The sequence below is a fragment of the Callorhinus ursinus genome, unplaced genomic scaffold, assembly GCF_003265705.2.
Source record: "Callorhinus ursinus isolate GAN/ISIS: 27379988/994484 unplaced genomic scaffold, GSC_fseal_2.0 scaffold2, whole genome shotgun sequence".
Lineage (NCBI taxonomy): Eukaryota > Metazoa > Chordata > Mammalia > Carnivora > Otariidae > Callorhinus > Callorhinus ursinus.
Window position 1 is genome coordinate 93,394,329 of NW_027397064.1, and position 27,326 is coordinate 93,421,654.

At 43.5% G+C, this 27,326-nt stretch overlaps 1 protein-coding gene and 1 non-coding gene across 5 annotated transcripts in view; both read left to right on the plus strand.

Moving 5' to 3' along the window:
• NCKAP5 (NCK associated protein 5) overlaps positions 1 to 27,326 on the plus strand; it is a 965,493-nt gene that overhangs the window by 131,130 nt on the left and 807,037 nt on the right. For 2 of the 4 annotated variants that reach the window (XM_073884776.1, XM_025857088.2), the window contains exon 2: positions 2,837 to 2,966. In XM_073884776.1, coding sequence (XP_073740877.1) covers positions 2,898 to 2,966 — 69 coding nt within the window. In that variant the 5' untranslated portion in view covers positions 2,837 to 2,897. Of the gene's footprint in view, positions 1 to 2,836; positions 2,967 to 27,326 lie in introns of those variants that run through there. The other 2 variants (XM_073884781.1, XM_073884786.1) reach the window with 2 other exon arrangements.
• Positions 10,061 to 10,168, plus strand: LOC112813282 (U6 spliceosomal RNA). Its single transcript, XR_003205500.1, has one exon. It is a non-coding gene; the product is annotated as a U6 spliceosomal RNA (small nuclear RNA).

The window sequence follows — 27,326 nt, forward strand, 5'->3', positions numbered from 1 at the left end:
AGAGAGGGAACACAAGCAGGGGGAGTGGGAGAGGGAGAAGCAGGCTTCCCGCGGAGCAAGGAGCCCGATGTGGGGCTCCATCCCAGGACCCTGGGATCATGACCAGAGCCGAAGGCAGAAGCTTAACAACTGAGCCACCCAGGCACCCCAGAAGGTCCTATTATTAATGCCATCTTATAGATGAATCAGTTGAGGTCTATAGAGATTAAATTGTTTAATTTTATCAGCTGGTAAGGAGTAATCAAACCCTAAGACTAAGTGTTATGCTCAGAACAAACAAGTTACCTTGTCCTACAAGACCCTGGTGTGATGTAATTGTTACTTATGGCTTGGAATTTTCCTTACACATTGTCTTCCCAGCTTCTTCATTCTTTAAAAACTGGTTTCCTATTCTGGGGGCACACAAACCTCTTTCCAGCTTTTTTCCAGCAGAAGGGCTGGCCCCTCTATCTGGAATGCTCTTTACCTGTAATGCTTTTTACCTCTTTACCTGGATTCTACTTTTATCATTCCGTCTAAAATGTTCTCCCCTTCCACATGCTTGACACTCCGTAATACTGCCTCCTGAGGGTTATTTCCTTTGTAAGCAGGTACCTCTCACAGTTTAAAGTTGTTTGTTTGCTTCTTTATTTCCTGTATCTTCCATGAAGTTCCAAGGCAGGAGCCTAGCACACGGCTGTGTTACTAACACCTAAGTATTGGGTCCTTCATACTTTAGGTACTTAATAAATACATGCTCCCCGCTGAAGGATTATCTATTGTGACCTAGCAAATGCCAGGGCTCTTTGGAGTACGATGTAGTAGGGTGAGAAATATATAAATGAGAAAAGACAACAAGAAAATGACTTGGGGGGTATATTTTTGATGGAGGGAGAAATCTCAGGCCCTGAGTAGTCCCTCTAGCTGGAGCCATCATTACAGAGAGTATTCTGAGCTACCAGTGAGTGCACACAAGCACATATATCTCATACTGAGATGAGGAGGGGGCAGCAAAGTGGATGGAAACAGCTAAAGATAGGAAAGGCAAGCCCTTAAAACAAATCTTACTGGACTAATAGTTTTGCCGATAGTAATAGCATGCAACTAACTTTGTTCTGGAAAAAACTGCCAAAGAGTTTGTTTTTAACTACTAGGTTCTACCAACCAGCAAATAATAACTTCCTATATTTAGACTGTGCTAGGTGGTTAATAAGTAAGGCTCTAAGGACTCCCATGAAGTGTGGGAGAGAAAGAAGTCTTTGCCCAGTGGGGTGACCAGGAAGCTCCTGTGAAGGAGATGGGACCTGCGCCAGGCACTGCAGAGGCGAGAATTAGACCCGATGGAGGTGAGGGGTGTGATCCAAAGCGTGGTCTCAGGAATGTGCCTTGCATATTCAGGGACTGTAAAAGGCTACTTGGCAGGAAGTAGACCTTGAACGTGATGCTGAAAAACTTGGTTTTAGATTCGAAATTCAGAATGGACTCCCAAGAGATTCCGAGTGGACGAGTCATGAATTGAATTTGGCGTTCCTCCAAGTGAGAGGTGCCAGATGGAGGGGAGAGCCTACGGCCGGGGAGTCTATGGGTTTCCTACCACTGACCATCATTTGGGCATACCCTCTCTGGGACATCGCTGTCCCAGCCCTCCTCCTGGTGGGCGAAACAAAGAGCAAAAGGCCATATGCTGGGGGCCATGAGGTCAGGTTCTGTTACATCCTCATTAGATTTGGAGCAATTGAGGGGCTGCGGATAATATTTATTTTCAATTTTATCAAAAGCTGATTGGCATAGTATGTTATTAAGTTCAGCTTTTCTTCAATAGCAGGACAATGGTTGTATGTTTTGTGTGGATTATGAGCAATTTCTGTACCTCCAAGTGCCTCCTGAATCATCCAAGATGTATTAGGATTATGTTAACTTAGTATTTAAGGTTAACTGGTTTTTGATGTAATCTGAGCATAATTATAACTTACATGTAAGTTGTAGTTTATTGCCTTTAAATCATTGTACGTCTACATGTTTTTTGCAGGTTAGAAAGGTGAGTTTCAGAGAGGCTGAATGACTTGTCCAAGGTTACTTGGGGAATGGGTAGGAAAGCCTGGACTAAAACCTGTTTCTTTTACTTCAGGCCATTTATATCTTGGTGCAGACTGGAAGCTAGTGCCTAATACACACAATATATTCCCTACTAACCGGGACACTTAGTCATTCTAGAGCTAGCAACCACAGTGGAGTATAGGAATTAACTATATCTGATGGAGTAAAATGCAGTGGGCATTCAGATACTCCTTGACAGTGACATGCCCTCCACCATTCATGTGGAATCCACCTGTCCTAGAGGGAACGTATCTTATAATGGTCCCCACAACAGTTTAAATTAAATATTTTACAATGAAATATTGGCAGTAATGTTTAGGTTTCAGTTTCCTCTCCTCGGGCCTTGGGCTCAGCCACTCTTGGTCAGGGAGCCTGGTTTTGTCAGTTTGATCTCATGGAATTTGCAGACAGCATCTATGTGCACAGTAACAGAATGATTCTGGCTGATAGAGGGAGGATGGGTGTGGAGCAAGCGTGGCATGAAACAGACTGTTTGCTTTTATCCACAGTCTGCTGATTCAACCTGCAAACCCATTCCCCAACTCCATTAGCAAGATCTATAAAAACACAGGGGCCTCTGTAAAGACGACTGACATTTGCAACATGGAGAGAGGTCTTTTGAGTTGAGAGAGCCCAGTTCTGCACTTGTGATTCGGGTCTGGGTATTTTGGCCGCAACACTTGTTTCTGGTTAGAAAGCTAAAAACAAGGGTCTAAGCACTATTCAGTTGGATGGTAAAACACATGCTCACTTTTTGCAGTGACCCTGGAAACAGAAGGGGAATTCTTATAAATCACAAAGGAAAATAAATAACTTCACCCATGGAGGGAAAGAGGCAGCTTGAGAAAAGGGACTTTGGAAAAAGGCTGTCTCTAGACAGCAGTCTTGTGGTAAGTACTAAATATTCATTTACCACTCTATATGTTTTGGCTTAAAATGCATTATTCTTTGACTGTTATTTCCTGAACCCTGTGCTTTTGAAACCTCTATTCCAGTTACCCCATTAGCCATATCCCCTGGGATTTGCTTTCATTTATTTTTTTACAAAGTCAAAAGCCAGCAAATTATTGGAATGTTTGTAGAGTGTCTTAATAGGCAAATGTCATAATCTGTCAACATTATATATAATTACATTAATTCCAGCTGAAGTAGACTTTAACCTATACAAAAACACTACTGTAAAGCTGATGCCAAATGCCAAGCCTATATATAGTTGTTCCATCACCCATTTATCTTCATTTGGGGATAAGTTGAGTAAGAATTTAATAGAGCTTCAAATATTGAAGAGTGAAGAGTCTCTGAGATCTTCTTAGGTACGTACCATGGTTCAATTGTTTATGAACTTTCTTTCAAAGAGTGTGAATGCTGATGAGCATCATTCTTAACAGCCTGGTTGTGTTTGCTTTCATGTACGAGAATCTGGTTAGTCCAAGGAAAGGGACTAAATCCCTGATTCTGGAAGGTTGGCTGTTCTCTGAGCTCAGATGTGTGCATCACCTCTTCTCTTCCCGAATGCATGTGACCAGAGTAAGAAATCAAGCGAGTCACTCCTTTCTCTTTTGCTCATTTACTGAAATAGAGATTTAGCTCAGCTCCTTCTTTTGCATGATGTGGAAGGATGTGCTTTATTCATTTGTGTGCTCCCAGCATTTGGCTGGGAGTCTGGGTCGGAGTAGGTATCCAATCAGATATTTGTTGACTGGATTTGTGAGTTGCACTTTTCCCACTCTGTGGCTATAGGTCTGGCTCTGCCAGTGTACAGACTGGCTAGTTACCCCATAATTGCTGAGGCTTAATGTCACAAACTGTTCCTGGATGTGAGTTTCCGGGAATGGAGAAAAGGATTACGTTAAACTTTTGTGTCTAGTTCCTCTCTTGTTTTTAGATTCAATTTCTGTGTCTGTGTGGGCTGTGCAGTGACCAGCCTACCTTCAGAGGCTAAGAACTTTCACAGCATTTTAGATTCTCCTCCCCATGGATGTGCCCTTTTCTCATCTCTTAGGTCTTTCTGTCTCTGGGTCGAATGTGATGCAAATAGCCTGTGTGTGTGTGTGTGTGTGTGTGTGTGTGTGTGTGTGTGTGTGTGTGTGTGTGCGCGCGCACGCGTGCGCATTTAAATATCTATTCCCTGAGGATAGTTTCTGGGGAAACTTAGGATAAAAAGATAATTTCTCAGCCTCTCCTTTCCCAAAGAAAACTCTTTTTACCTATTAACCTGCCAGTAGGGTCTGTCATATACCTAAGCAGAGGACAGAGATGCACATATAGTATGAACAGCACAGGAAAGGTTCTCTTTTTAAATCTTTTTTTATTATGAGAGAGAGAAAGAGCTCAAGTGTGGGGGGGAGGAGCAGAGGGAGAGGGATAAGCAGACTCTGGGCTAAGCATAGAGCCTGATGCTGGGCTCGATCCCACAACCCCGAGATCACAACCCAAGCCGAAATCAAGAGTCAGACACCTAACTGACTGAGCCACCCAGGTGCCCTGCAGGAAACATTCTCTTAACCCCAAAATATCCTTGCTGATTAGTCCCTAAAGTCCCAAATTCTACCTTCCATGCTGGAGAATATGCAAAGATGCTATCAGTGCAAGCATGCTAAGCTGTTGTCTTTCAATAATTCATAGTAGCACTCATTAATAAAATATCTTGGATCTTTCCCAAATGTCAGGCAGCTGAGCGAAATTTTGTTGAGGGAATTGGTAAACAATAGGATGCAGAGCACAGATTGCTGGGATGCAGGACTGGGTTGGGGTGGGGAGGGAAGAGGCAGTGAATTACCATGAGAGCATCAGGTACCTGAAAATCAGAGAAAGAGGAAAGAGCCTCAATGAAACCATTGTCCATATTTAAATTTTGCTCAGGGACAGGCTTGACTGTGAGCATAAATCAAAGCCTGTCATAGTAGCAGTGCAAGCTGAAAACCCAAAACCAAGCTTGGGTTTCCATGGCACATGGCTCTACCCTGAGTCTTGTGGGGCCTGCAGATCCATTCTGACTTAACAGCCTAAAAGAACACTGTGAAAATAAGTACCCATTGCTTGGCACCACCTGGGAAACAGTCCTATTAAATCTCCCCAAATGATGCGTAAGGAGAGTTTTTACACTAGCGAAATATCTTCCTTGTTTCTTGGAGGTAGATTAAGTGTTATGTCTGCATGTGCATAATTGGGAAAATCCTGAAACTGTGCTCTCTTATGAGTAGGTGGCCTGGGGGATGGGAGGCCTTAAATGCCACTCCAAGTTACACAGTTTAGGCCATGTGACTGTAAATTTGCCTTCTGTTTTAGTGTTATGTTCTTTCTTCACATAAGATGCTGAGGCAGTGACAGCAAGAGTACTTGTTCTGAGTTGGTGTTTTGAGAGTGAGACCCACTGAGAGTCCCTTGAGTGAATTCTCTTGTGACCATCAGGAAGAGAGGTAGACAGGGGTGAGCTCACAGCTGACTGGCCTGTAAAGGACTTGAACCCAAGGCATTGCCCTCCTCTTGGGTTCCCTGCTGAAATCCCACAAATGACTGGGAGAGAAACACAAGGAGATAATTCTGGAAAAGGGTTCCTGGAAAATACAAGGTGGAAGAAACACCTGACATCTTTCTCAAGGCATGTTTACTTTATTCCATTTTATGTTATTTTTTTAAATCCTAGACTGCTATCTTGGAACTGGGTTATCCAGTCTCCTCACTCTGTAGAAGTTACTACTCAGTGAGGTTCAATGTTTTTCTCGAGGTCCCCCAAGTAGCGTACGATGCAGGTCTCCTACCCCTCACTTCACTTCCTTACATTTTACTACATAAAATCCCAGTAAAAAGAGACGTCCCTTTGGAAAACTGAATAGAGGAAAGAGAAATATACTAAATCTTAAGTCTTGAAATTCCACCACAGTAATCATTATGACCCACATTTTTGAGAATTAGAAGGCCCAGAGGTAATTTCCACTTTCACATTTTGCAGGAAAAAATTCCTCATAATGTACAGTAAGAATAAGGTACTATTAACTTCATTATACTTTTTATTTTACATAATCAAATCATGAAGTGTTGAGTAGAAATTATAGCTCCCTTGCAACAGCTTTTAAATTTGTAGGCTGGTGGAACCACAGAATAAAGAAACTCACAGTCCAGACACTGAAAAAAGCTCCCCATTGGGGGATGGTCGCTTGTGGTTTTTAGTCACAATTTTGCCTTAAGGACCGGACACGGGAGGGTTTGAGTGTGTGTGTGTGTGTGTGTGTGTGTGTGTGTGTGTGTGTGCGCGCACACGTGCGTGCGCGCGCGCACCCCAGTAGCATTGAAGTGTTCTTTGATGTTGATTTTTTTACTTGATAAATCACCCTTTTTAAGAAGAAAGTGACAGGTAAGTGAAACTGAAATGAAAAATATGTTTCATTGTGGGGGGTAAGTACCCTGAGAGAAAGACAAGTGACTACAAGTTTGCCTTCACCAGTAGGAGTGTGCCGAGGAGCTGCACATTTGCAGCAAGAACAGTCTCCTCTCTGAGAACAGTAAAAATCACCCCAGAAATTGAGGCCTCTTCTTGACCCAAAGCTGTTCCACCCACCCCAGGATGCTTTTTGATCAGAAAAAGTCAGCATTTCACACTGTGCTTTTTTATTTGCAAAAAAATCATTCCCAGGCTGCCCGTATAGCTATTTGATACGTGTGGCTGTGATAGCATTGAGCTGATGAGAAGGCTGGGGAGTGAATTATTTTATTTCTCTCTTTCTTTATTTTTACCAGCTCACATTCCAATAGCAGAAATTCCCTTTTAATTTGAGGGAAAATTACTTTTTGCTTTTAGGCAAGGGTGGAAGTAAGTTTCTATCGTGAACGACAAATTCTTTCGTGGTACCCTGTTCCTTTTTCCCCTTCCAGAAGGAAGAGAAACGTTGGCCACACTAGATCCTCAGCTCTGACAGGAGGGCAGTTTTGATAAACTCATGAGAGCAGGAAAGGCCCCACACCAAGTCCCTCCATTCATCCTTCAGCCTCTCGGTTTGTATCCAAACTATTAGTGATTAGGCCTTCCACCGGCACACATTAAGCCAAACAATAAGCATCACTAGAAAACCTGCTTTACATTTAAGATGTTGTAGTTGCTATGGGATGTTCTGGATAGTCACCACTTTTCCCTCCAGATCCACCCCATCCTTCTCTGCCTGGCTGTGCACCCCTGGAGGATGTACCACACAGACCTTTTCAACAGGATCCCATGTCTTCTGGCATCTAGTTGGGTTTGGCCAATGAGGGGGACCTAGCATGAGATCAGAGGTCAGGAAGAGAGAGAGGTCAAGCTGATGGCTTTCCTGTTCTCTTCCTGCCTGATCCTGGGCCACAGTGACTGGACAGCTCTGCCTAAGGTCACAGCTTTTGTTGGGCTCACAAAACCACAGTTCTGTCTGTGTTCTGGTGTCTTCCCTCTCCCTGTGTTCCTTCAGGTTTCTTGGTAGTAATGACTCTTGGATGTTGCCAGTTTGTCTCATGTTGGTCTGCTTTAGGTCTGCCCACACTTTGTTGGGTGGTTCCTTTACCAAAATCTTCTCAATTTAGATGATTTGCCTGTGCCATCATTTTCCTACGGAGCCCCCTGACTGATACAAGACAATAGTTTGTTTATGGAAGCTGACCTAATCAGCAGGAAAAGTGATATAACACAGAGGAGGGAAATGGTGTGGCATTGACTCTGAGAGGCACCGAGGCATGGGGGGAGGGTGTAAGGAGTGCCATGGAGGAGGACCTGGAGTTAGAACGTGCTCTGAAGCAATTCAAGAGCTTGCTTCGGTAGCACATGTACTACAGCTGAAGCAATGGGGAGAATTTGGTGGGTGAGCAGAGAAGGGGCAACCCAAAGATATTGTCCTATACCCTCTGCTAACAGCTCATTTCATTGCTGAATTATTTTTTTTCCCAGAGAAACTTCTTCCTTATATCAAATTGTGATGGTTAATTTTGTGTGTCAACTTAACTGGGCTCAAAGATGCCCAGGTACCTGGCAAAACATTACTTCTGGGTGTGTCTGTGAGGGTGTTTTCAGAGGAGAGTAGTAGCATTTGCATCAGGAGATCCAGTAAAGAAGTTTGCCCTCACCATTGTGGCCGGGCATCACCAGATTGACGGAAGACCTGAATAGGACAGAAAGGCAGAGAAAGGGCAAACCTGCTCTTTGCCTGAGCTGAGACATCTCTTGTCCTCGGACCCCGGCACCCCATTTTCAGGACTTTGGACTGGGACTTGGACTTACACTATTGGCTCCCCTGGTTCTCAGGACTTCAGGTTTGGTTTGGAGCTACATCACTGGGTTTCCTGGGCTGCCAGCTTGCAGACAGCATATTATGGGGCTTCTCAGCCTCTATAATCATGACTCCATTCCTTATAATAAATCTCTCCGTATTTATCCTTACATTTATAGTTATGTTTACAGAGGGACAGAACCCTGACAAATTCACAAATGTAAATCTCTACTGCTTTATCTTCATTGATTTCACCCCTGGTTAGTGATGGGAGGAATTCTAAAGCAGGATTTCAGCAAATTCTGTGAAAAGCCAAATAGTGAATCTTTTGGGCTTCACAGGCCAGCTGAGCAGTCACAACTACTCAGCTCTGCTGCAGGAACAGGAAAGTAGCCTCAGACAATGCATGAATAAATGGGCGTGGCTTATGTTCCAATTAAAGTTGGTTTATAGAGACAGCAGGCTGGATTCTAAAGGGTATCTACACATGGTAGAGAAATGGGAAACTTGAAGGTCTAGTTCACTTTTCCTGGGTGCTAACTTTCTGAATGGTGACTTGTGTTTACCCCCAAGGATGCGCAATATGCTGAGGCAGGCAAAGGAGCAAATTTAGGATGTCAAACAGAGATGTATGTACCCACGTGCATGCATTTGAGCACAGGTAAATATTTTAGAAAGCTCAGAGCTCACTGAGAATTTTTCTAAATGGAAAATAGGGGCATTGTTGGTGTTGCTCCGAGCAGCCCATGGATTGTGGCTACTGCCCCCAAAATCTGCATTTTTGTCATGCTTAGGCATACCTGTAGCTTTCTCGACTCTTCCTGGTGCTGTAATTGGGCTACTCTCACCATAGCGATGCTGTACAGAGCGCAGGCCCCTAGGTTGCTGGAAGTTTCCAGCGACTCAAATCCTAGCTACCCTTGATCCCTTCTACTAATGGAAACGTATGAAATATGGTTCACTCAGTAACTCTGACCAGGAGGCCTGACCTTTGTGCTCTGATACCAAGATTGTTTGAGATTTCTCAAGTGAGCATCAAGTAGAGAAAGGTCAGTGAGTAAGAGGGAGGTTTTTATCCCCAAGCCAAAGGTGTGGTGTCTCCTGAGGATCCAGCCAAAGCCCGTTTTTGGGAAAAAGAAACAGGTAGGGAACAGACCAGCTTTGGCCTGAGTTAGCTACCTTTCCAAAGTGTTGTGCCGAATCTGACTACTCCTCCTTGACAGCAGGTGACTGTGGAACGAGAAAAGTGTCAGATACTTTAGAGAAAATTTACCCAGTGAATCTGCCCAACAGCCTAGCTGAGTCCATCATGGCAGGTCAAGAACATGCTAGAAGAATGTCTTGCCCAGCACACACCCCTGGGGGCTCTGGATAGATTTGGTGTGGATGGGCTGGGAGAACACAAGGGAGGCTTGGCCAGGTAGGTACAGCCCCCAATACCTGGTTGCTCAGGGCCTTAAAGGGACCCCAGATGAGCAAGAAAAGATCAGAACCCACCAGTGCTGGGAGGGAGGCCGGAGATTTGAGCAGGATTGCTGCTGAAGTGGTCTGAATGGAAGGCAGGATGAAAGAACAGAAATAGAATACACCCAAGCAATGGACATAGACTATGTTGGCAGTGGGGACTGGTAAAGTCCAGTGGGGTGCCTGGCTGGCTCAGTCGGTAGAGCATGTGACTCTCAGGGGTGTGAGTTTGAGCCCCACGTTGGGGTTAGAGATTACTTAAAAAAAATAAAGAAAAAACAATAAAAATCTTGGTGCTTGCTTCGGCAGCACATACTAAAAGTTGGAATGATACAGAGAAAGAAGATTCGCATGGCCCCTGCACGAGGACGATGGTAAGGTCTAACGTGTGAGCCACTTTAGCAGACAGCTCAGCATGTGCAGGTAGTGGAGCCAAGCATGAACCAGGATGGCTCCAGAATGGACCAGGGGGGCTCCCTTCCCTTGGTGAGAATAGCTGAAATTTACGGAGGCTTGCTACGTGCCAGACACTCTGGCCAGCGCTTCAGATAGAAATTGTCATTCAGTACTCAGGGTGACCCTTTAAGATAGGAACTTTAATTATTCCTATTTTACAAATAAAAAAACCTGAAGCTTAACAAGTTAAGGAACTTCCTCAGGGCTATGGGGCTGGTGTGCGGTAGACGTGGGATTTCAGCTCCTTTCGGGCCTCCCATTCCCCATCCCCCCAGATCATGCTGTCACTCCACAGCTAGGGGCTCAGAAGCAGAAAACCTTGTTTGCCAGTGACCGGGAGCTCCTTGCCTGGTACTTTCCAACGTTAAACAGCCCCAGCTTCAACGGGGCTGCAGGTTTACAGGTGTCTCAGCGCACCTGCCATCTCTGTGCCTGCTGATGCTGGAGGCCAGGCCTGATTTCAGGAAAACAACTGTCGAAGGGGCAGAGGTTGGGAGAGAGGAGGATGCAAGGAGTAGAGAATGCATGTGCTGGAACTTGGTCTAGGTCTGATTTCTGGCCTTGTGCTTCTTCTGATTAATCAGGTCTTAGAACCAACTTCGTAGAGATTAAAGTTTATGATAGCATATCTATAGAATACATAATATATACCCTCTATCTATAATTTTGCGTTTTTACCCACATGAGGACTCATTGTGGTGTATACATGTACACGATGGGGATATTGACTGGAATGGGAATAGAGGAGGGAGGAGTGGTGAATGACAGGGCACATCCAAAGTCTAGCTGTTGCCCAGGATGCAGCAGGATTTATAACTGGAGTGATGAGCCTGTCTGATGATTGCATGTTCTTTTGGCTGAGCCACTGACTGATAGGGCTGGTAGAGACCAACATCATTTCCTCTGAGGACATCCCCCCACCAAATGCTATTTGTTTGCTCACCGCTTGAAATTGATACCCCCTCCTCTGGTGGCGCACAAAGGAATGTCTGCCTTCATTACAGTGATGGCTCACCCTGAATGACCCCTCTTCCCTTCACCTTCCTTCTGTCTGTCTTTGAAAGTAAGGCAGTCTGCCACCATACCCATATATTCCAGAATTCTTATTAAAATGCCCTTTCCTGAGCTGCCATAATATTTACCTCTGGTCTTCATCACCACATTTAACGCTTTGTCTCATGACTGTCCACCTTAAATCAGGGTTTCTCAATCTATCTGACATATTGGACCCTGTGTTTCTTTGTTGTGGGGTTGGGGGTGTTCTGGGCATTGTAGGATTTTCAGCAGCATCCCTGGCTTCTATCTACTGGATGCCAATAGCACCCCTCACCCAGCTGTAACAACGAAAACCGTCTGCAGACATTGCCCAGTATCCCCTGGATAACAGAATCAGCCCTGACTGAGCTGAACTGTAGACTCCTAGAGGGCATGAGGCATGTCATACTCACATTTGGGTCCCTTAAGTCTGACACATGGAAAACACTCAGTGCAATGAATGAGTGAGTGAGTGAACTTACTAGTGAGTAGCCATTCATGAGCCAAGTACACAGTAGCGGGAGATACTGGGTATGGAGGAAGGGGGCACTACCTGGAGGAGGCACTGAGCACTGGTTCAGAAGTTTGAGAAGGCAACCTTTTCCATTTTATCAAAGATGATTCTAGCTTATGTATAAAGACTTGTGTTTGCATTAGAGATTCTTAACATGATACCTGGACCCTCTTGAGTTCCAGAGTGCTCGATAGGGCAAATTTCTGGAAAGGCTCCAGGGGTTTTGAATTCTCTGAAGTATAATGTATTAAATTTTATATGTATGTGCATATGTGCACATTTTTCTGGGGAAGGAGTCCATAGCTATAATCATATTCTCAAAGGTATCTGTGACCCGAGAATGGTTGGGTAGCTTCCTCTGCCATTAGTCTAGCAAGCCTGGCCCACAGGACCTGCACGCAGATGGCTTACCTTACCCAGGTCACAGAGCAGGATCTCAGAAGCACCTGGCTCCATCACCTGTATCCACCTGCTGCAGTGAGTTCTGTCTGCCTGCCTCAGACGTAGCTCTGTGCATACTTGGCATCTCAGAGATTACTTAATCAAAATAGGAACTGGAAATGTTTGGAAGGCCCTTTGTAAATGCTGTTATTGATAGATGATGATACTGCATCTTAAGAAAAAAGTACAGATGAGCAGAGACGTTCGCTTGGCGTGTTCTGTGTTTTCTTAGGGCTCGGGGAATCTGCTTGTCATTCTCCTGGTGTCTCACCATCTTTCAACAATGGGAATCATCAGATCATACAAGTTTCCATGGCAACCAAGGTTTCTGTATCCTCCTCTGGCAGCCTAAGATTGTTCCTGCAGCAGATTCTCCAGTGCTTTGTCCATAACAAGAGGTAGAGCTTTCATCGATCTCCTTCGAAGCTGGTCCTCAAACCCAGGAGGCAGCTTGGATGAGCTCTCTTATAGGTGTGTGTTTTCCTCTCTAGTGTTTCTAATCAATCAGCACAGGAATTGAGCACCTACTAAGCTCGAAGCACTGTGAAATACTAAGGGTGAAGATCTCTGTGAGTGTTAAGAAATGCAAAGCATGATTTCCATTTTGCGAAACTTTACAAAGTCTCGTCACAAATACACAAACCATAGTGATACCAGGAGGTCTACAGTGGTGCAAAGAACAAGAGTGATGGGATTTCAAAAGGAGGTTGCTCTTCCAGCTGTGTTGATCAGGGTGGGCTTTCCCAAGGAGGAGAGCTTTCATATTTCCCTCAATGAAATTGGTCCACATTTAACCTGTGGTGTCTATGAGGTCCCGGAAACAGAAATTTATTGAGAAAACCTCCGTGCCTTAAAAGAAAAGAGTATGATTCCAAGGTGCCTGGCTTATACTTGAGGAATTGCTGAGACCCTAAGGAAGCTGTGTTGTGATCCTGAATTATCCTCTTAACTTTCCTCTTGTCCCTGCTTGCCACCCCTCCCCCATCCTCTTACCCACACTTCCTGGTGCAGGCACGATGCATCGCACAGCTGAATCATTTCGATTTCCTTTCCTCTCATTTATCAGTGTGTGTTGTACTAACTGTATATATATTAGTTGCATTTCATCAGCCTGTCTCACGCCGATTTACCACCCTGTACTGTAGTTCATTATTATCAATTCATATTTATTAAGCCGCCACAGGGTTCATAGCTGGGAATTAGGCAGCATTTTCATTATTTCTGTTGCATTGCCACGTTCCATTGCCTTGGCTCAGCTTAGCCAGTATTTATGATCTTTCTGCCAGTTTTCTATTCATGTGACAGCCCTCATACTCATCCCCATTTCAATTAATATTTCAAGAGCAAATCCAGGAGCCATTGTATTAAAACGCTTCGCTTAACACCAGATGCACAGCCTCGATCCTGTCCCTTTCATGTACTAATTTTGCAGTTCTCTCCTAACATGGAATCCCATTTGTCTGGGCTGCTCTCTACAAGCCCAAACCGTGGTTCCTCCCGGTTCCTTTACATTCCAGGCGGTTCCAGATGTTTCCTCCTCATAAATTTCACTTCCTTAACTAGGCTTAATGGATCATAATTGTCCATTTCCAAAGATGTCTCTGAGGTTTGCTTGCCTTCTGTCTTTTCAGCACCTTTTTGGTCCTTAGTCATAAGCAATTGGTCTTCAGCTGGGTAGGTTTCCTAATATAATTAATTCATTGACTGCTCTCATGCACATAGATGTGTTGAGGGAAATAAAATCATTTGGTCTGATAAATTCTGGAGTCCATCTGTCAGAGCCAGCAGATAAGTAGGTTCAGGGGCCGTTGGTCTTTCTGGGAGGAGGAGCTATTCTCAGAGGACGGCCATCCCTGGGGATGGTTCGGCCATGAAGGCTTCCAGTAATCTGATGTGAATGGGTTAAAGGCTGAGCTGGAAGTCTTTGAAGTTACCACCCAGATGTGATTGGGATGTGGCTAGTGCTGTCATTCCCACCTCCCTATGTGGAGTTCTAGCTAGATGGCGGTGGTAGGTAGCTACCCAGAGATCTCGTGGGCCAAGTTTAGAGCTCTGCTGGTGGGCCCCTGAGGCAGGTTATCTGACCTACTTCCTGGTTTGGTGAGGTCTAGCAAAGAGGAAGTGAGGGTAGGAGAGAGCCAGGTCTAATGTGGTTAGCATTTCTCTTCCTCTTAGGAGGACCTGGGGAACTTTCCACAGTTTTGCCTACAAAGACTGCATCAACAATACTATTTCATTATTCACTGCATCAGTTGAAGTCCTAGGAGGAAACAGATGGCTTGCTCAAGCCCGATGATGGAGGACAGTTTAATAAAAGGTCTCTTAAAAGGCAGAGTGTGATGTAGGGAACTCAACGAGATAACAGGGCAAGGGGATGATGTGGCCATGCAACCACTTGGCCAGAAGGAGAGAGCCCCTTGGTAGCAAGTGTCACCTTAGGCGGAGGGTTGCAGCCAACCAGTGTTGGCCCAGCAGGGAGGGGACTGGGGCATGAAAACTCCCACCTCCCCTCCCCCTCTCCAGGGCCCTCTGGAACCTCCCATTTGCTGAACCCATTTGGAAACTAGAGGAAAATGGGCCTACGGAGCACCCTGCAGTCCAGAGGAGTGTAGAGAAGGATGGAGAGTGGGTGTGTAGGGGCCAACAGAAAGTGTCCAGCATGTTTCTCCTATTATAATCTATCTACAGCACACCTAGTCTGGAATAAGAAGAAAATGCTATCCTAAACCAGCTGAGGTTACTATTTCTCTGTTATTAGAAATAGCTTCCTATGAGTTGTTTTCTAGCCCATTCCCTTGGACTCACCAACTTGGTTTTAACTAGAACAGTATGATGTGACACCTTCACAATACAAGTTCCAAATGGCCAGTGAGTGACACGGTCTTCTCTCCGAGGTCCTGATAAAAATGCCTAGTGCAGGGCTACCTACATGTTGTGGGGTAGCTGGAGTACAAGGAGTATAATATAGCGGATTGATCATTGCATTAGAACTCTAAGTCTGCCGATTTGAAGTTGAGGGGAGCCCTTCAGTAGATGTGTGGGTTCAGCAAGTTTCTTAAACTCTCTGAGTCTCTGTGTCATCAATAGTGGGGTTGCCATGAGTGTAAAGGGAAATAAAGATCAAGAAAATTGTCTCAGATACTGTAGGACTCTATGCAAATGGAAAGTATTGTATTATAGCTCTGATGGCATTCCTCGCTGTTAAACTTCAGCCTCTCAAAAATATAAGCAGCAGCGGCAGCTTCAGAAGGAAACACATACGAAGAGCCTACTGTGTGTAGAGCACATTTTATTTTATTTTATTTTTCTATTCTATTCTATTCTATTCTATTCTATTCTATTCTATTCTATTCTAATTTTTGTAGAGAGTGTGAGTGGGGAGGGACAGAGGGAGAAAGAATCTTAAGTAGGCTCCAAGCCCAGCATGAAGCATGATGTGGGGCTCGATGCCACAACCCTGAGATCATGACCTGAGCTGAAATCAAGAGTCAGACACAGTGGACTGAGCCACCCAGCTGTCCCCAGAGCCCTCATTTTAAAAAAGTGTGGAGGAAAGAGATTGCATGTAATGTAGTAGAAAGAACACGGGCTGTTAGGAGAATCGAGGGAAGAGATTCCATCAGAGCACACAGCCTAGTCTTTTGTGGGCCACCTCCTCCAGGCTGCAAATGTGTAGAGCCAGCTGACTCAGCGACTCCAGATGGCCCAGTTTTCTTTGTCTGCAGATGGAAGGAGACATTCAGAAAAGATTTTTGTCTCAATGTTGGTTTGCGTATATTCGTATACGGTGTTTAAAAACCGATGGCATATCCATGATGTTATCAGCCAGACATGTTCACCAGGTATTAACTACAGGTTGTATCTGACCAAACCGTGAATTCCTTTCTTCTGAGGCCAACTGCTTCAGTCGTCCCCTGTTAATGAGCTGTACTCCAGACCTTCTTATATGGAGCGTTATATTTTTCTGGAACTTTTGGCCTCCTGCTCTCACCCTTGAAGCTTAGCCAATGTCTATTTATAACAGGCAGTTTTATTCCAGAGGCTTCCAGGAGCGCCCATAGCCTTCTGAACAAGCGTACAATGACTCCCCGTACGCGGGGCCCTGCTGGGTCCCCGGCCCCGGGCCCTGTGCCCCTGATAGAATCAGGCTGGAGACTGGGCTGCAGAGCCCTCTTTTGTTTGTCTTCTGCCTTCAGTCGCTTTGAGCTGTGCCAACTTCGAGCAGTAGGAGACTCGATTTGGGGAAGGGGCTGGAGATCATTTCCCATGCGACTCTCTCTCTTTGCTTGGATGGAGGAAGACAGGCTCGGAGGGTTCGAAGCGGGAAAGATTTTCCACTACATAAAGAGAATGAAAGAGGAAACAGGGTCCCAGTGGCCTCTTGCCAGGCCCCAGGAATGCGCCAACCCTGGGAATTGGCCCCTGGCCAGCCTCCTCAGAGGCTGCTGACTTGGGAAAACTGGCTCTCTGGCCACTGCCAAGAATGCAGACAATGGTCTTTTAGTTATTTCACTTTTGAAAGTTAGGTTTTTGTTTTATTATCACCAAAGGTAACATTTATTGGGCACCTATGTATGCATGCCAAAAGATAAAATGCATGATTGGAAGTCAGTGTAACTTAAACCGAGCAGAAACACCAGGGTCCTCATATAATATTTACAGCCTGCTTCTAATTAAGGCCTAATCCTCTGCTTGGGTATGTTGGTACCTTAGATGTGAGCTCTGGATGGTACTGAAATTCTAGAATTAAAATTAGTTTTTAAGTGCTAAAGTGAACTGTATTTATGTCACTTGAAAGGGCTGACATAAAGCTTATCCAATTGTCATTCACTTGAGAAAGGACTTTGAGAAAATGAAGCCCAGAACCGGTGTGTTGTGAGGAGGCAAAGAGACCGAGATCCAGCCATCGGCTCAGGATACTGAGGATTCTGAATCCCGGGATGGAAAGAGGAGGGGCCCACCACACCTTCCCCTCAGTGTGTGATCACATTGTGTGAAATGATGTTGATGATGTTCACGAACAGTCAGATGACCTTAAATTATTCCGTGTGGTTTTTCATTCCCATCTGAATCGGTGCTATTGATTAATAATAATAACAGGAACTAACATTATATGTTTTTATATCCTGGGTGCTCAACTTAACATTTTATTTGTATTAGCTCACTGAATTTTCACAACAACTTGACAGGGAGATGCCATCCATCCCCTTATGCAGATGAAGAAACTGAGGTTTAGAAATTCAGTAACTTGTACAAGATCACATGACTAGTAAACACCAAGGCCTGTCACACCACAAAGCTCGTGCTGCTGATACCTGTACCATCTGTGTGTACCGTGAACACCTTTCAGAGTCGAGAGGAGCATGCGTCTCTGTGTTGGGATCAGTGACCTTTGTAGCTTTCGCTTCCTGTGCTGTTGGGGATGCTGCTTTCCAGATGTCATGTCAGCACCATAGCTCCAACAGCCATTTTTACAGTGGTTCTTCTCCGAGTAGTTTCTCTGGAGCTTTTTTACTCAAATAACAGTCTGGCCTCCCTCATGTGTGGAAACTTTCCCCTGGGCTGTGATGGGAGGTCCTGCCAGGATTCTGAACAGTGTAAGAGTGGGGAAAGCTTCTCTGAAGAAGAACCTGGAAGAAGTGCAGGCCCAGAGGCCCTCAAAGCTCGTTTTAAGGAAGTTCAATTTATGTGACTCCAGATTTATACATAAGATGCATCAGGGGTTGCTGTTCCTCTTTCCAGAGAGATTCCTCATACAACAAAGGACTCACCAGAAGATTTTTTTTAAATAGACTTGAATGCCTTTTAAATTGAATTGCATTTTCAAAATTCAATTTGCGGTGGTAGTTTCCCATGAAGCTCAATGTCCAACATCAGACCTTTTTTTCCCTGTGATGGAAAACAGATCACAGATGATATTTTGGGTCGAAGTGCTTTCCCCAGGGGTCCTGAAGGGCCTGCAGAGCCTGCCATCACGCATGGAGGGAGTTTCCACTCAGGGGACAAAGACGAAAGTTACAACCAGGACTCCCAGGCTTAGACTCCTCCCTGGTGGTGTCCTTCGTCCCCCTGCACTCTTTAACAGTTCTGGTGGGGATGATGGATAGTGTGCTTTACAGTAAAGAATGGCTGGTGTCCTGCAGTTAATCCAGAGCAAATCAGATACCTTTGGACCCTCCCACACTTCTCTGAAGGACTTCTGCCAGTCTACAAAATTTCTTCCCTCACTGCAAATTATATCCATTAAATGTTTACTTTTATGCATACTGTGAGGCCCAATCTTCTGAAGAGATGAAAGGAAAAGAAGAAAGAGGGAAAACTAACTCAAATGTAGATTATTGGCCATGGGTGACGTGCTGGGCATGTCACAGATTGATCATATCTATTTCGATGAATTCTTTTATTCAGATATTTATTGTGCTGGGTTCTTCATGGAATTCTGTGGTGAACAAGACAACTGTCATCCTTTTCTCATGGAGCTAATATTCAAATAATTCTCCTGGCAACCTGTGATGCATTTATTACAAGTCCCATTTCAGAGATGTGGAACCTGAAGCTCCAAAGGTTAAATACCCCCGGGGCGCCCAGGTGGCTCGGTCGTTAAGCATCTGCCTTCGGCTCAGGTCATGATCTCGGGGGGAAGCCTGCTTCTCCCTCTCCCACTCCCCCTGCTTGTGTTCCCTCTCTCGCCATGTCGCTCTCTGTCAAATAAATAAATAAAATCTTAAAAAAAAAAAAAAAAGTTAAATACCCCATCCCAAATCACATAAGTTCGCAGGAGTTGGCACCGAGTTTCTGAACCAGAACCATGTCTGACCAGAGGCCAGTTTCTTGATTATTCTATTCTCTGTACTGTTTGTAACACTCAATTAAGGATCAAATCTGTATTGCTTAGTTAATAGAATACTGTCTGGAAATAACAGCAACGAAACCTTGTTTTTAAATGAGTTAACTAAGAGGAGTCTTAGCCTAACAGGAACAGGAATAGAGTTTATCTTTTTTCCTATGTGGTTACCGGATCGCAGGGGAAAATTGGAAAAGCAAATACAGTGGTTATTAGTAAAGGCACAACCATTCAAGCTGCATATTTGGTTTTCAAAGTCCTCTGCTCAGAGAGGATCCAGTTCAAGATGACTGCCCCTGTTGATAAGCATGTTTCTGTAGGGCTCCTTTAGAAAGGAAAATGAAACCAGCTAACAGGGCACACACCTCTTAGCATTATAAATTAAGACCCAGCTCTGCCACTGGCGAGCGGTGCACCCTCCTCAAACTCCTTCACATTTTCCTGAGCTTCTATTTCCTTCTGCACTTATAAAGGATCAAGTGCCACAGGAGCAGCAACAACAAAAAGTTTGAGAATGTGAAAACTTAAACCCCAGGAGCAAGGAGAAATGTGATAAAGCAAGAACGAGGAAATGGAGCAGGGTTTTTGACTTGTCCACAGTTCTACCCCAGTGCTCAGCAGAGGGGAGCGTTGTGAGAGAGTCTGTGAATCACTGGGTGAAAGAAAAAATGAATGATAACGGTCACGCTAATAAAGAGAAAACTGTATCATTGCTGGCACGACCGGCTTTGTTCCTTTTATGTGTCCCTACAGCCACCAAGGAAAGCTTTATCCTGGTGAGTACTGTGAATAATCCACACACACTCTTCATTAAATAACCGAAGATGGCACGCCCCTGAGAGCTTAGAGGTGCTCAACCCGCTCTCAGCCACCCAGGATGGAGGCTCGCTCATCTGGACGTGATGGAAGACCATTCCCGAAGCCTGCCACGATGCAGAGCAAGGGAAAGGGACCACTTCTGTCCAGAGCCCCACCTCCCACCTCTGCAGGGAGCTTCATCATTTCCCAGATATAGCTGGAACCTCACCATCCATTCTTCCACCTATCAAATTTTCATTGAGCACCTTATGTCCAAGGCACTGTGCTCCTATTAACATCTTTAAGAAATATAGCTATCTTAAAAATTCAGTGTTTCTGTCTCTGAATTTCTGCAGTGCTTCTTTCAGAGCTCTGGTGGTGAGAGCCCTCATGGGGAGCCGCACAGATGGAAGTCACGGAAGCTTAAAATGTGTGCTGGAGGAGTTGGGTTCAGGAGGCTTTCCCTGTTTTGGCCCTGTGTGAATATCAAGAGTATAACCTCCTTAAATGACATAAAGAGGAATGAGGATAGAGAACTGAGTCAGTCTTGAGACTAGAGTAAATAACTCTCTACAATCAGGCAAGGACTCGTTGGCCAAAGGAAAAAGAAAGACTAGAAAAATCATCAAACACACACACACACGTACACACCTCCTCTCCAATAAGTGGATCCAAATTCTTCTTTGCTCTCTCAGCCCTCAGAAAGCAGCTAGCATTTATGGGATGTTCCAGAATGCAGTGGACCAGTGGCCCATAATATCTGTGTGGTTGAGGCGTAGCAAAAGACACTGAAAGGTAGATCATAACCTAAGCATTACATTTCCTGCTCATTTTCCAAACTGGTAAATCTAGCACATTTGGGAAAAGGTACCCACAAACCAGATGAAGCTTTGTGCCAGTGGACCGGCAGAGCCATCATGGAGTGGTGAGATGTGGGGGAAACCCAAGGCCAGACACCAAAGGAGTGGCCATCAGTTGTGACAAGTACATGAGGTGAACAAAAATTTAGGGAAACTTGACGCTCCCATGAAGCAAAGACTGCTTGCCAAATAGTGAATGGTAATGCCACTTCCTTAGTGCACTCTGTGGTTTGTGTTCTTGTCACGTGGCTCAGATATTCCCAGGGGGACTGGAAAATTATAAGGTGTACCATGGTAGTATTTCTTGAAACTAATTATCTGAGAGAATTCATGGAAAATTGAATGGACTAAGGTTTCACACTTGAATAAGACTCACCATCATCCATGACAATGTATAAATTGCTCCATTAGAAAGGTTAATAACTTAGCTGTTGTTAATAGTAACTAGTTAGATCTGAATATCAGGAGTAATCAAATCAATATTTCTGTGTTCATATTCTTTGTATATACACCTAATAAACTAAATGAATAAACACAACTTTAATTCTGAGTGTAAAACTAAAATGCTTGAGCTCTATGTTCATGTTCGATAAATGAAAAAATATTAGTAAAGTTAAATTATATTTGCTGGAATCTCAGTTAAAAACCCGTTTGTGGAATATAAATTTTAGTACTTCTTTTCAGGTGAAAACTTCTAAGGAAATAATTTTTATATCTTGGTCACTAAGTTCCTTAGATTGAATCAATAAGAGTTAATCAAGGACTCCCATAATTACACTGACGTAGGTAGATTCATTGTATTGGTTTTTGAGTCTGGCCAACTCCCCTTGATCTCAAGCTTCTATAGGAAAAGATATTTGTAGTCCTCATTGCCATGTTCCCAGCATATAATGCAATGTCCAGCACATAGTAGGGCTCAGTAAATGCCTGGGGAGTGAATTGCCGAGTGGTTGTGGGCTTCACACTCTGGTCCCAGATTTGTCACTAACTGGTTGAGATGCTCTGGACAATTCTCCTTTCCCTTCTGAGCTTCAGCTTCACCTGTTTGTAATCACAGGTTGGGGTCCCAGTGACCTTTCAAGTTCCTTGGAGCTCCATGACTCTATGACATCAAGTGTCTAGTTCAGGGTGGGAGATACCAAAGAAAGAAAAAAGGAGATTCCAGCTATCAGTCTGTTCCCAGCAAAAGATGGGTTTCAGTGACTGAGCAAGCGTAGTGGGCCTCTCCTCTGTGTTGCATTTAAATAAGTTATAAAGGTGAAAATTTCTCATGATGGAATTGTAGGCATCAGTGAGCAGGGAAGAGAGAGATCTTATAGGGAAAGACATTTATGTCACTCTCATAAGAAGCTTACTTGTAAAGATTCAATTCTGAGGGAAATTTAATATTGGATAATTTATACTATCTAAGAATGAGTTATTTGCTTAAATTCCTTTCAAACGTTTCAAGATAGACCTTTTATAAGTCAGTTTGTAATCCTACCTTAATGTTTGGTCTTCCCACTTTACCCAAAGCCACCCTGTCAGCTTTTCTTCTTCTAATTTTTTTTTTTAAATTTGAGTACAGTTAACACACAATGTTACATTAGTTTCAGATGAACAACATGGTGATTTCACAAGTCTGTCTGTAGGCTGTGCTCACCACAAGTGTGGCTCCCATCTGTCACCATACAACACTATTACAAACCATTGACTACATTTCCTATGCTGTACCTTTCATCTCCATGACTTATTCATTCCATACCTGGAAGCTTGTACCTCTCATTGCCCTTCACCCATTTGCCCATCTCCCTACCTCCATTCCCTCTGGCAACCATCAGTTCGTTCTCTGTATTTATGGATCCATTTTTGCTTTTTATTTATTCATTTTAGATTCCACATACAGGTGAGATCATATGGTATTTGTCTTTGTGTGTCTGACTTATTTTATTTAACATAATACCCTCTAGGTCCATCCATGTTGTCACAAATGGCAAGATTTCATTGTTTGTGGCTGAGTAATATTGCATTTTATATTTATACCACGTGCTCTTTGGACACCCTGTCAGACTTAAAATCAGTTTAAGGATTCTGTTTTGCCAAGGACATTATTGCCTCATTCAGGGGTGCCCATTCCAATTGACATTTTGATATTCGAGATAAATTATTGCTGTATCTGGTTTGTAGATATCTCCTCAAGTTGTACCTCAGAACCCTTCTGCCTTCCAAAATTCTGCAGAAAGGCATGTCACTCCACTGTCAATGGAGCAGTGTCTCCAATCTGATAAGCATGCTCGAGTTGTAAATGATAAGGAAAAGCCTTGCCCAAAGTCACACTTTCGTGAACTTCAGAGGGGTTGAATAAATGGTAAGACCTCACTGATTTGGAAGATTTGGAGTACAGTGTGTACCCGACTGAATATTTTTTAAAGGACTGAAGCTTAAGCCTTTCCAAATTTACATTCTAGTTGAATTAATAGCAAATAGAATTTTTCCTTCATCTGCTTTGAAAAATGAATTACCTGTCTTTAAGATTCTGGGATTTTTTTTTTCTTTTTTGTTCTCCCTTTCTCTTTGTTCCTTTGTCTGTCTTAAATTCCACATGTGAGTGAAAGCATATGGCATTTGTCTTTCTCTGACTTATTTCACTTAGGTGTTTGCCAGAAGGGAGGTGGGCGGGGAGAATGGGTGAAACAGGTGATGGGGATTAAGAGCACAGTTGTCTTGATGAGCACTGAGAAATGTATAGAATCCTGGAATCACTATGTCATACACCTGAAACTAATATAATTTTGAATGTTCATTATACTTGAGTAAAAACAAGTAGGAAAAAAAGAAAAAGAAATTATCTGTGGTTGGCGTTGCTTTACAGATCTAAAATCAGGCATCCAAGTTCTTAAAAGCAGTGTGTGTCCTTTCCCTAAGATTCGGTGTTGTTGCTGCAAGATGACTTAGACTCTGCAGATTTCAGACTGAATAATTATACACTTCCAGGTAATCAAGTCCAAACTTATAAATGCTTATAGTGTTTGCTCTTCTACGTCGTTGTGAATGATCAGAAAACTCCTTAAAAAATAGCTTTTGGGTCAGAAACAAGTTGGGATCCATTCTTTACCTGTGAAAATCAAGGAATCTGCAAAATAACACTTGGGCTTTTATGTCACTTTTCCTTGGCCTTGAGTCATAGGCTGGTTTTTATGGTATGGCCTCTGATTAGGTGGCAAGTTGTGTCCACCTGGCATGGATTTTATCGCGTCTGAACATGTCTTTAAGGAAGTCTATCTAGCTTGTGCATTTTTAGAACCCAGAGATGATAGAGACAAAAGACTTGAGTATTTCCTTCTCTTGGGATCATAGTTAAAGTTGCAAGTTAGCTTTGTGAGTTAAATATCTCTATCACATCCGGATAATAGAAAACTTTTCTTCCCAACTAAAGGCTGGTTCAGTTTGCCAGTTTGGTACTGAGTTTCAAAACAAAAATTGATCCTATTTCTTGGGTATAAGTCCTTATGTGACTTTGGCCAATCTGCCAAAATTGCAATCAAAAAGATAAAGCCAGGGACATCTGGAAGCCTCAGTCCAGTAATTGGAACATTACCCATACCCGCTAAGTTAGTCTTGTAGAGCTTCCTTCTCCCCACAGGAAGAAAACAACCTGTATTAGAGCTCAAATAATATTGTCAGCCAGCAGGTTCCTTGAATCAAGAGGTCACTGGCCTGGTCATGACCGCTAGATTTCAGAGAGGACTGAGTTATTCTTGGAGCCATAGAACAATTTTATCTGTGGAAGCCGAGATAATGAACTATCAAAGCTTATGAGATAATCATGTGAAGCTTTGGGATATGAGTGGATCACCTTTTGGAGAAAGAATACACACTCCTTAACCTTCTCCAGACCTTCAGGTCAGCACAGCTGAGTACAAGACAGAGGGTAAAACCATTTCCTTCTCTTACGGATGTCTTTGCTGCTTTTATAATTTTCCTTTTATTCTTTTATTTATAAATAAATACCTTTTACCACTTGTCCAATCTTTCCCTCACACATATTATGCTTCATTATGTGTTAAGTATATATACAATAGGCCCCCTTATCTGTGGTTTTTGCATGTCTGTGGTCAGCTGCGTTCTGGAAGCAGATGATCCTCCTCCTGACATATCTCCAGAAGTCCACAGTAACCTGATGCTATATCACAATGCCTGTGTCATTCATTTTACTTTATTATAGGTATGTATGCATAGGAAAAAACATGGTCTATAGAAGGTTCAGTATTGTCTGCTGTTTCAGGCATCCATAGCGGGTCTTGGTCCATATCTGCCATGGATAAGGGGTGGCAGGGGGGACTACTGTATCCTGAAAGGAATCCATGAACTTGTCTGGAGCCCCCACCCAATTTGCTGACCGGAAGTTGGTTGCTCTTCCCTTCCAAAATATGAAACTCTGAAAACCACTAGTGCTTCACAATGTAAGGCACGGCTCTCAAATGCTGAGTGTTTACAAAAACAACCTTAAATTTACGGCATATATTGCTTATGGACTTCTTTTTTTTCTTGACAAAAAACCTGGCATGAAATTTCAAATTTCTCCATCCCTATGGGAAACTACAAGATCAGAGAAGTGGAGCATTTTCAAGCTGGAAGGGGTTTTAGATATCTGAATAGATATTAAGCATAAACATAGCTCTGTGGGCTGCATTTGCCCATTTTGAACATTCTGGTATTTGTGTTACCTGAGGTTCTTTGTATCTCTCTGAGAACACAAAGATAAAGTCCCCTGTGGTTACTTCTCCATTATTTACCAGAGACAAAAACCTATATCTGAGCCTAGTTAGCTCTGCTTTGAACTCCTTGTTTGCCTTCTTCCCTGTTGGTCACAGACATATATAAAATTTGGAAACGCTAAAGTTGCCCAAGGAACAAACAAATCTTTCAGAAGTCTAAAGAGAATTCCACATGGTTCTTTGTGCTCAGAAACTGCTGCCGCAGGTTCGCGGCTGCTTTGAAGTGGCCCCTTTCTATACAGGAAGAACGTTCTATGTGACCAGGTGATTAGTAAGAAGCATATAGAAGGAGTGTCGCGGAGGGTGGAGAGAGAATGTGCCACTGTTGGTACCCTGTTACCTCCCAGTAACCTTCCTGATGGCTGCTCCGTGGTGGGGACTTAGGGTGAGAAACTCTGTCTGTGGGCACCTTATTCAGACCCTTCAGAGCTTGCCCATGACTGCAACTTGCATGCCACATTCTTAGGCGGGAAGCCATAGCAACCTGCTTAATAGCAACGTTCAAAACAGTGTCCTTGTGATTAAGGCAGTATTAAGAAAATAGAGCTTCTGCCTCATTTAGGCCCGAGCTCAAAGATGATAGGCTGTGTGGTAGTAGGGCTTTTTCTTTTCTCTTAAATCAAATTTCGGCAGTCCTTTATCCTCGAATATAGATGAAGCACATCTGATATTTGGAAAATAAATGTGTGGCATCGGATTTTCTATGCTCATCTTCCGAAATTGGCAATTGCCTCAGCTCAGTTACATGTTCTATAACCCTAGCAATCTGTAGAGTGCTCAGTTTCCATGGGAATAAGCTTGGCACGTTCATTCAGCTCCAAATCAAATTAATTCAGGAGGTTGTGGCTGTCCCGACACTGAGGGCTAAAGGAGTCTCCTGATAATTAGAAATATCAGCCGTGTTGCTTTATTAGACAAACACTTTCCTGGGTGTCTATTTGTTTGTTTTTCAGATGTCTAATCTTACTGTGCCTGCCTTCTGCAAGAAGTAGTTCTTTGCAAAGATAATTGGAAATTCTTTTGTTTTTTCACTTATTTGAATGCATCATAAGAACTTGGATATTTGTTCCTTCTCTTAAACTGGTCAAGTTTTCCCAGATAGGTGCAGACTTGTAATCCTAAAGCAATAATTCTCTAATTTGAGACTACAGCGAAATTATGTAGAAGGCTCATAAAAAAAACAGATGTCTGGTCCCATCCCCAGAGTTTCCAATTCAGCTGGTCTGGGTGGGACTATTAATTTGCATTTCTAACAAGTTCCCAGGTGATGCTGATGCTGATGGTGGGGGGGGGGGCACACCTTGAAAACCATAAGCCTTGTCAAAAGAACCATGAACCTCAGGAAGCATTTTTCAGATCCTTGCTACCTGCTTAGTTAGCACTGTCCTAAATTTCATCAGATGTATCTACTATTTTGATTACTTGTGTATTACATGCAAAAGCAAGAGGAATAGACAGTGAATCACATACGCAGTCAAGGAAAGAGAGGTGAACATGGGCTGGAGAACTCAGGGTGGGCTTAGGAGAAGACATTGGGCCGTGACTTGACCACAAAGCATGTGAAAATGTAATTTTCATAAAGCAGGTAATCTTTAGTCAGAAATTAACAAGTAGCCAAGACTTGGGTTCAAGAGGTGCCCCATGTATCACCCACAAGTTCACCCCTTTCCCGGATGAGCAAGATTTCCACTTTTACAAAGCTTCCTTCTGCTGTAATTAATCAGGGATTCAACAAGGCTGTTTTGTTAGGTGAGTAATGTCAGCTGGTCTATAAATAATATCACAAAGTTAGCCTTGTTTGCTGATACCCTCTCTGAAAGCGTTTTGTGTTAGATACATTCTGATGGAAATACT